Below are 10,233 nucleotides of genomic sequence, written 5' to 3' on the forward strand. Positions count from 1 at the left end.
AAGGTTCTTTGTGCCAACTATGGGCCATCTGAACCCTATTTCAATTTGTCATAAAATAGTGAAATGTAATGGATTGTTAAAAGTTAGAACTTCAAGGTGGTATATTATGGAAGTAAAAAGTTTAGGGTAAGAAAGTAAGATTTGAGAATAATTGAGAGTTGTAAAGCGCAATTAACGCCTTCCGTTATGATATCTTTAAAAATGGTTGTTTATGTGACAAAACACGGAAATTTTGTCGTGATTCGTGTAATCATAGGCCGCTATTTGTTTTTGCTCCACCACTAGTTTACGCTTTTGTTTTTTTAACACTTTCCTCCGATGCTAACATCTTTTGGACGTAACAATTGATATTTGGGTCTACATTGATATAAAAAAATATATTTCTCTTTCTCAGTTCACTAATTTATGCTGTGGGAAAATTCTACGGTAGAGGCCCTCCATCGCATCCTTAACGATAGTAGTGGTTCATATGTTAGGTTCTGAAATTGTTACAATCTGATGATCGAAAGTATATTTTTTTTACCATCTAACGACAAATTTAATTCGAAGGTGTGAAATTGTAGAATCTCCTTATGCCATATTCGAGAAGTCTTCAAACAATAATGGTTAATGGAAATTTTTCATATTTTTAACGGAGAAGTTTGAAAATTAACCAAATTATAAAAACAAAAAACCTATTAATGTGCAAAGGAAACTGCTTGAGAGACATTCAAATATTAACCAAGAAAAACCAAAAATTTTGAGGAAAACATCATACAAATAGTCCCTCAAATGTTAGCTTAGTCTCGCACAAATGAAATGATGATTTTTCATCACACAGATATCAGCTATTTACCTTTCACGTATTCTGTGTAAGAAATAATGATATTTTGTTCATCACAAATGCAAAAAATGCACGTTTATAAGTCTCTCATCTAAATGTTACTCATATGCTTGTCCAAAAACATTCATGCACATCTCATGCCTCTCAAATTTTTTGAGCAAAAATGGAAAGAAGGGATAAAAGTCCTTCACACTTCTTTCTTTTTTTTGTTATATTTTTTAAAAAAATTCGTTTGCATTAAAAATACATTTTCTAATTTATCTTTTTATATTCTCAACTACCTTTTTATTTCACATATATCACATCAAAAAAAGTGCTACAGTATTTATTCCAAATAATTATTTGAAATAATGCTCCATCCAAACAAAGTGTAATAGCCATAACTACCTTTGATCGCAATGTTGTCATCGGTGGTTATTATTTTAGTTATGAAATTTCATTATAATTCAATTCTTCAGTCAAATTTTCACGTAGAATATAATTTTGATATTAGCTTTTTGTAAAAAATGAACAAATGTTGATGGAAAAAAGGCAAAAAACACTGGCCGGTAAATTTTGATCTCAACATTAGTTTCATATATTTTTTAGTCATATAGCTAATAGAGAAAAACATGCCAATGTTTTTTTTTTTCAATATTAGCTGTGGAATATTCTACCCGCCAATATTTTTTCTATTTTTTTTAGCCTTTTTTGTCCTTTTTTCACAAAAACTAATATCAAAATTAGATGAAATTTTGTGATTGAAAGCAGTAGCTGCCGACAGCGACATTGCTAGCACAGTAATTGGAGGTAGCCATGGATGTTGCCACATTCTTGGTTAGGAAAATAGGATGAAAAAGAAAGAAATATGAGGGACCTTTTTTTCCCCCTTTTTCCTACTATCTTTTGATTTTACCCGTAATGTTTGTTAGGCATACTAAGAATATGAATATAGATGAATCGAGGGACAAAAAATGAACATTGTTATTTGCGAGGGACAAAAATTCATTATTTTACATGTGAAGAAGGTAAAAAAATATAAAGTCAACATGTGAACGACAAAAAAATCATCATTTCATATGTGAGAGACAAAAAAAAATACAATAATACTAATATGCTGAGGGACTATTTGTATGATTTTCTCAAATTTGGATTGACTAGTGTAATTGTTCTAGTAAGCTTGACAATAAATGTGTTTGGATTGAGATGATTTGAGAAAAAAATAATTTGCTTCATTTTCCAATCACTTTTTTATCTCATATACATCACATCACAAAAAAGTGTTACAGTAATTATTTCAAATAAATCATCTAAATAAACTCCTATCCAAACAAACTCAAAAATAATCTTTCTCTACATTTATCATTTTCTTTGTTTGATACAAGGGCAATCGAGAATATCAGAGTTAGACTCTTGTCCCTAATATTTACCATTTACTTTTACCACTTTTCTTGAATTCGATCTACATATTTTTAAACGTTGAAATCTCTATCATGAACTACCTAGGACAATTTCGTAGAGCCTCTCAATCGTCTTAAAAACCAGAACGGGCGTAGAATCATGGAATAAAACCGGACGTATGTATATCCATCTATCTATCTACATGTACGCGGGTTTCCACTTTCCTGTTTCCTCCTCCAGTCACGTGCGAACCACTTGGCGAACCTAGAACACCAACAAGGCAACAACAGTCACCAGTGCGTGTGTGTGTGTTATGTTTCTGTGCAGGAGCCAAGAGGGCAGAAAGGCGGAGGCCAGGGGGGCTACACAGCTAGCTTGACCATTTCTTTCTTCCAGCAAATCAGATTCCTAACTCCCCCGCCCTCCCTGCGTTGCCTCCCTTCTCTCAGTTGGTACTAATACTTCTTTGGTTGATTGTTCTTCCTCCTTACTCGTCAGTCAATCAATATCATCATCCATCTCTTTTCTTTCTTTCTCAGCTCCTCGTTTCTCTGTCCTTTTTTTCCTGAATTTATGTTTCCTTTGGTGCACTCGATTGAGGGGCATCCTTGATCAATGCGTTTTATATTCTTGATTTATTTGATTAGTCAGTCGATTTTGGATTCTGCGTTCTGATCGTGACGCTCTGATTAATCTCATTTGGTAAGTCGCTACAAAACTCTCTGTTTCAATAGCTTCTTTCTTGATTCTGATTTAATATTTGAATACGTATGTTTCTTTGCTATTTTATTCGTGCGTTATTATCTGAAAGTGGTCCTTTCTTGATTATATTTTGGTTGCAGGGTTAGAATTTGATGTAATTTGTGTATGTTGATTGCTGAAGACTGAAAGTTAACGCCCTTTCTAGCGGTACCTAATCTGCTATATCTTAAGACAAAGTTGAGAGATTGGCTATCTGAACTATGATCAGGCAGGATTTCTGTCCAACTATTCTAAAAACCTTTATCCCAAATCTCAGTTTCCAGATTAGTCAGTGGGCTGGTTGAACTATTGGTTCATGACATTCGCCAACAAAAAAAAAAAAAAATTGATTGACCGGGGGTTGCTCCACATATCTTTTCTGGAGGTCGTTGATTTTATCATTCTGGAGGTTTGGCTACTTCATTTATATATGTTGGACTGAGTTTACTTAAAAAACCATTATTAGATTTTGGTTTTGGGTTGTGCTTTCTTTCACTTTGAAGCCTTCAATGGCTTAGACGATTTTAGTAGGTTATAGGAATATTGAGCATCTCATTCTTTGCTCGTTTTTCTGGATTGTGCATGGAGTGTCTTCCTGTAGAGGTCATTGGGAATATATTATCCCGGCTGGGGGCTGCTCGTGATGTTCTGATTGCATCTGCAACTTGCCGAAAGTGGCGAGAAGCATCGAAAAATCACCTTCACGCCCTTAGATTCAGCTCCAATGATTGGCCTGTGTACCATGACCTGACTACAACTAAACTAGAGATTATCATAACGCAGACAATTTTCCAGACTAATGCACTCCAGTGCCTTTCAATAATTATGGATGATGTTGATGAGTTCTCAGCTGCCCCAGTGATTGCTTGGCTTATGTATACTAGAGATACCTTGCGGCAATTGCACTACAATGTCACAACGACACCAAATATTAATATACTTGAAAAATGCAGTCGACACAAGCTGGAAGTATTGAGGTTGGCTCATAATACAATAACGGGGGTTGAGCCTACTTATCAGAAATTTCCTTGCTTGCGATTGCTTGCTCTTAGTTATGTCAGTATATCAGCTTTGGACCTAAGTCTTTTACTGACCGCTTGTCCAAAAATTGAGGTTTTGACTCTTGTCAGTCTTGATGTTGTCATGTCAGATCCTCAGGCAACAATGGAACTGAGCAGTAACTCATTAAAGGATATAAATGTTGAGGCTATTAGTTTGGACAAATTTATACTTGAGGCAGATAGTCTTGAGAAGTTGCACTTAAAAGATTGCACGCTTGAAGTGTTTGAGCTTGTTTGCAAGGGGTCGCTAAAGCTCCTCAGGATTGATGATGTTAGTGTTATCCATCTTGACATTGGTGAAAGTGCTGAAAATCTTGAGGTTGTGGATGTTGGCAATTTTACAATCATGTGGGCAAAGTTTCATCATATGATTTCAAAATCATCAAAGTTGAGACGGCTCAGGCTTTGGGGTGTTGTGTTTGATGATGATGATGAGATTGTAGAAATTGAGACTATTTCGGCATGCTTTCCACTTTTGAGTCACCTGTCACTGAGTTATGATCTAAGAGAGGCAGCACTTCAGTATGGGTTGCAAGGTTCTTTCCAATTGGAGAACATTGTTGTGCTGGAGCTTGGGTGGACGGTAATCACTGACTTGTTTTCGCACTGGGTTGCGGGACTTCTGGAAAGGTGCACTATCCTCAGGAAGTTGGTGATTTATGGTATTGTGTCAGAGACCAAGACCCCTGAAGAATGCCATGCCTTAGCCAACTTTTCTTCGTTCATGATAAAGTTAATGAGGAAATATCCTGACGTGGAAGTTCAGTTTATATACGAGTAGATTTTCCATGTGGCGCAATTATTCGATGTCAAATATGGATTTTGCAAGCTGCAACAACACGCTCAGATGAGGTTCTGTTATTCATCTTCTCCCTGTCAGTATCCATCTCGTCCATTCTGACAATTTTTCGACTTCGAGCAATTGTATATCAGTCATTCTTTTATGTACATCTTGTGTTTGTCTTTATACTTTGCTCTTCATTGCCGAACTACTTTTGCTGATCATTGTCTTTTCTGTTGAAAGAGTTGTGTTCACTTAATGCAAGAACTTGTCCTTTGCCTCACAGTTGTACAAACTTTTGTGGATTCTATTGTTTTGGAACATTTTGTTGAAATATTAAATGTTTGATTTTCTGGATCCTTGCATAGCCCATTTTAGATGCTGATGCATAAGTGCAAAACTTCTAAGACATATCTTTTTGTCTTGCATAAGCTTCTTATACGAGGTAAATTGTCCATTTCTTTTTTCTACCTTTCCTTGGATGTCAAGTTCTATCTCCATATCAGCTTAGCTAGTTTGAATAAAAGGAGGGTCTTTAAGTTTGCTACTAAAGCTAAGGATGTTTTTATTTTCAATTGCTTAATGCAAAAACTGAATCTATGTACTTGGTTCTGCATAAATTGTTTGATGAGTTGAAAGGTACTGTAAACTGCAGTTAAGTAGAGGCTGGAAGCTGGTGTTCCCTTACTCTTTCAATGAAGAAACAATTTGTATTGATCACTGAACAGGAAAGTCAAGTAATATATCTTTCAGAATTATTTTAGAGCTCCTACATTTTAATGTACGGCAACTTCAGGAAACCTGAAATGAGAGCTGCTTATGGTGAATTCTTAGTGGTTTGTCGTCATTTTAATGATGAAGGTAACTTTGGGCTGGCTTTGAGTAGCTTTTGACAAAGAAAGATGTTGAGTCTGAATAATGGCTAATGTGGACCTGCCAATACATGATTTTGAGGCGAGACTAGAAGAAAATATTAAGAATGAGAAGAGAGCATTTTAGTCTTACAAGGAACAAGAAAATCACATTGATAGTAATGAAACTCAAATTGCATTTAACGGCCCACCTTAAAATAAGAAACACCTGAAAGTCATTTGTTCATGAAGAAACTTGTAAAAGTACAGAAGATAAGAAAATTTTGACCTGTTGACTCTAGGAGTCAATTAAGACACCAAATAGAAGCATTAAGTACCTAATTCGAGATCCCGAGCATTCTAACCGACTAGTAGAAATTGCTTGAAAACTTTGACATCCAGGCTTGTGAAAAGAAAAATGGATCTCACTCTCAGGCTATTGGAATGCAGATAACAAGTTGGTTTAAAGGGTGAAATTGGCTAATTTCATAGTAATGGTTTCGTCTACAAGAAGTGCTTATTTTTGCTTCTCTTGTATGTTCATCTATCATCACGTTTAGAGAGGGCTGTTGGGGTAAAAAATTGTCCAAGTGCAGAGCCTTTGCCGTCTCATGAAGGATCCTTTGGTATCAAAACAACAACTTTCGCTGGTCTCTGTGCTTAAAGGCTCTAGAAATACATTATCAAGTGTATTGGTTGTTGAGCTGATAGGAGGAGGGAGTGACGCTAAAGATGGCAATCCTGTGATGAGAGATTTCAGTCTAGAAATAATTGATTTTGGTTAGTTTCCTAGAAGAGAATTTAGTGAAGAGTTATGAAGGACAAAGAGGGTATATGTGGATACCACCTGCAAAAAGATGTATCACACAGAAAATAGAGACGAGATTGTTTCTTCGTTAGTACTTGCTGCTTTCTAAACAGACTGATTAAGGGGCTAAACTTCTTGTTGAGAAAACTCTTGGTTTTTGAGAATTTTTTAGGTGATCAAGGTTTATCCTACCTGTATGAATTGTGGCTATTATACTTTGCTGGATCATCACTAATTGTGACTTGTCAATAGTGTGTATAGCCTACTACAGGCAAGACAAGTTTACTTTTTCAAAACATTGAAAAAGTTGAGATTAGTCTGTATCATTGGAAGGTTAAATATGATGGCTGAGGCTTAGGCTGAAACATTTTTAAATAACACGTCAAGTTCTGCAATTTTATCGGCGTAGCTGCATTTTTTGAATTTCATTATGTATTATTATTCATCATGAGAGATTCTAGATGACATATTTGACTGGAAAGATTGTAAACTTGCACATAGGAAAATAGCTTGTTTGCAGGAGTAAATTTACTGTGTGTAGCACTCCCAGGACATAGTCCTGATATTGTTAGAAAACTTGTCACACTAAACTTATTGTATGATTATGCTCATTTGGAAAGGATGAGGTGCAGAAAGAAGGATTGCATTTCTGCATTTGTCCAATGGAGCTTCTGTCATGCAACGGGTGCATAAGGAGTAAAGTTGCCCTTGTAGTCCTGTTGCTTGCTTTTCTCCATGAACATTTCGCCTAAATTCAAGGTGAGTACAAGATCTCCAAAATCAGGTTATGTTCTCCAAAAGCTTTTTAAGAAACAAAAGATTGCCACCAAAAGTCTAAATCCCTCTGTCATAGCAAATCCCATTTCTAAACGAGTCTTATGTTAAGTTAATGCACATGCTTAAATTTAAGGTGTGATACAATTCATACGTTCTTGTTCACGTAGCTTTCTTGCATAAACTCACTTTAGCATGCATCTGGACACAGTCTTTATGATTGGATCAAACCTGCATTGCTAACAGTGGCCTGGCTGTGCATGTATCTCTGAGGGCGTTCTTGTGGTGCCGTGTCCTGTATCTATATAATCTATTGTTTTCCATTACCAGAGGATATGCCAATATCACGGGGCAACTGCCTTCGTTTATTTCACGTGTTGTGAGAATAACATTAGCAGCAAGCAAGCTAATCAAGTCAGAAATGTAGAGAAGTTTGCCATCGCCCCTATTATTTTCGGTTGCTCTTTCGCGGTGGCCATCCGAAACCAGATTAATTGATCTGCTTAGTTAGAGGCGTAAAAGGAAATAAGGAAGACTGGAATTAAAATTAGTTAAAAAGAGTTTACAATACTAGGCAGAGAGAAGCCTTTACAATCATCCTCTAAAAGTTTAAAATACAAGAAGGAATACAAGTAGAGTTAATGAAATCCAGCTCCTGCTCTGCACCCATTCTTGCCAGAAGATCTACTACACACCTATTTGCTTCCTTGTAGATGTGGCTAAGTAGCAAAAACTCTGGAAAATGGTCCTGCAGTAAGAGATAATAGGTGAGAACTCATGAGTGTTAGCATTCAAGTTTTGAATGAGATCTCCAATCACCTCAGCATCAGTTTCAATCTGTAAGTTAGGAAGGTTCAAAGATTGAGAACGAGAATGGGTTCATCTCTAAAGCCCAAAGCTCTGCAGCAAAGTTTGAAGCAATCCCCAAATTTCTGCACAAACCTCCTGTCCAGACACTTAGGTGGTTGCGAATAACTCCACCTGCGCCAGCCTTACTAGGAACTGAAGCTTTCATCATCCATACTGAAAATATTAGGCATTTAGTTTGTACGAAACATCTCAATGGTAAAAGAATAGGTCAAAATCATTAAAAGAATTTTTTTTTTTTTTAAAAAAAAGATGAAACGATTTAGTTAAGCGTTACGACTCCAAGACTCACAAAAGTATAAATAATTTGCAGCCAGTCGACATACAAACACGGAAGAAAAACTTTTTCATAAGCATCAGAACATTACAAACTCTATTTGCTATGCATGAATACGCAAAAGATAACTTCACATACAGTCCTAAATGACCACAAACTACACTTATAAGCGTTTGATTAGAAAGAGAATGACTATTTGATAATACCCAAAAATGCCCAATTGTTTTTCAAAATGTTCCGGATTAACAAGAAGGAGATAAAATCTTCCATTTTGAATGCATATACATGAAATACTGATGAAAAATCATGGCCACCCATGCACAAGCACGAAGACATAAAAGCACGCAATCGACTGAATATAAAAAGGCCTAAAAAAACTTGCAATAATCTATGCTAAATAAGTTGTATGCTGCCTGAGATTAATTTTTTTTTTGTTTGAAAAAAGGCCATTTCTGAGGTATACAGCCATATAGATAATCATGCAAGCCATAAACTAGTAAAGTGGCTAACTATTTTGCTTCCGTCTTGTCTTCGCAAGAACCAAAGTGCTTCAACAAAAAACTTCTCTCCGGCTTTTGATGATCTTCAATCCATTTTTAATATGTGATTTTGCTGGGCAGTGGATTTGAGATCGTGCTTTTGGGGAGATTTAAAAAAGGGATTTGGCTTTTGGTTTTCCGTGCCTCAAAGGGTATGGCGGGAATCGCATAAATGCATCTTTTTCTTTTATTATATATTTTTTTAGATTTACAAGTCATTTGTCAGTCTAGCTTTTTTGTCAAGTTACACATTTCGTTAGTCAAATTTTTTTTTTTTTTTTTTGTCAACACAGAGGGTGTCCGGGTCAATGCGTAAGGGACCCGACTAATTCCTCTACACCTGTGTACCCCGCCCCCAAGAGCACCCAGATGATATGTGAAGCCAGACTCGAACCTGTGCCACCATGAGGAATACCCATGGGTTCACCGGCTGAGCTGACCCCGAGGGGCTATTTCGTTAGTCAAATTTAACGGACATTGTTGGAAAAGGGGGGAATCTGTAATTTGGTCAAATCTCAGGGTCCGTTTGATAAGTTGGCCGAACCACAGTGGAAGTAAATATAATTACGATTAATCTTCCCTACACTGACAAGGTATACACTGTCAGGATTGGATGAATGTTAACTATACAAAATTTGAATTTAAAATTCAACTTTTACACACATGTCATGAATCAAACGATGATAATGTATACATTGTCAGTGTGTATAAGATTTACTCATGTAATTGACCCTTTAATTAATCAATCGAATGTAGTTAGTTTGATTTTAAATTTTGTATGCGAGTAAAACAAGTGATTATAAACGGTTTTTATTTTCAAAAATAACTTTTGAAATTAAATTAAATATGACAAATTAGTTTTAAAACTAGTATTCAATGATCTTCTTTTGTAAATTTGCGAAAGAGGCCTAGTAACCCGTCATTGTCTATTTGAAAAACGAGGCCTAGTAACACACATTTGCGTCTCTTTGGCACCCAGAAACTAGTTTGAGCCGCTACCCGTGGAATATTTTCTCTTGAGTAATCATCACACAGAAGTTTTCCCACGTCTTGCCAATGAAGTTTGTTCCATTTGCCGTATGCAAGTAGCAAAATGGTTTTTATATGCATATATTTCATTAACCATTTAAGCGGTCATCTTTCTCACTTGTCTTCTTGTCATCATCGTATGTCCTTGTCTATGCCCCCCAAAAACAAAAAAAATTAAAATTAAAAAGGCCTGTGTCGTTTGCACTTTGCATCACCTTGCTTTAAAACTGATGGATAGGAAATTTGATTCCTGCAACAATTTGAGAGCGTTGATCTTTATCCTGCTCTAATTTTTTTCCCTC

General features: G+C 36.0%; 1 protein-coding gene across 1 annotated transcript; it reads left to right on the top strand.

Annotated features, from left to right (window-relative positions):
- Positions 1-2,490: 2,490 nt before the first annotated feature.
- On the top strand, positions 2,491-5,145 carry LOC113773228 (F-box/LRR-repeat protein At1g67190). Its single transcript, XM_027317828.1, has 2 exons — positions 2,491-2,905; positions 3,046-5,145. Exon 2 carries the CDS (start codon positions 3,527-3,529, stop codon positions 4,784-4,786), a length of 1,260 nt encoding a protein of 419 aa, XP_027173629.1. The 5' UTR covers positions 2,491-2,905; positions 3,046-3,526; the 3' UTR covers positions 4,787-5,145.
- The last annotated feature ends 5,088 nt before the right edge of the window (positions 5,146-10,233 follow it).

Source organism: Coffea eugenioides, chromosome 6 (assembly GCF_003713205.1).
Source record: "Coffea eugenioides isolate CCC68of chromosome 6, Ceug_1.0, whole genome shotgun sequence".
Lineage (NCBI taxonomy): Eukaryota > Viridiplantae > Streptophyta > Magnoliopsida > Gentianales > Rubiaceae > Coffea > Coffea eugenioides.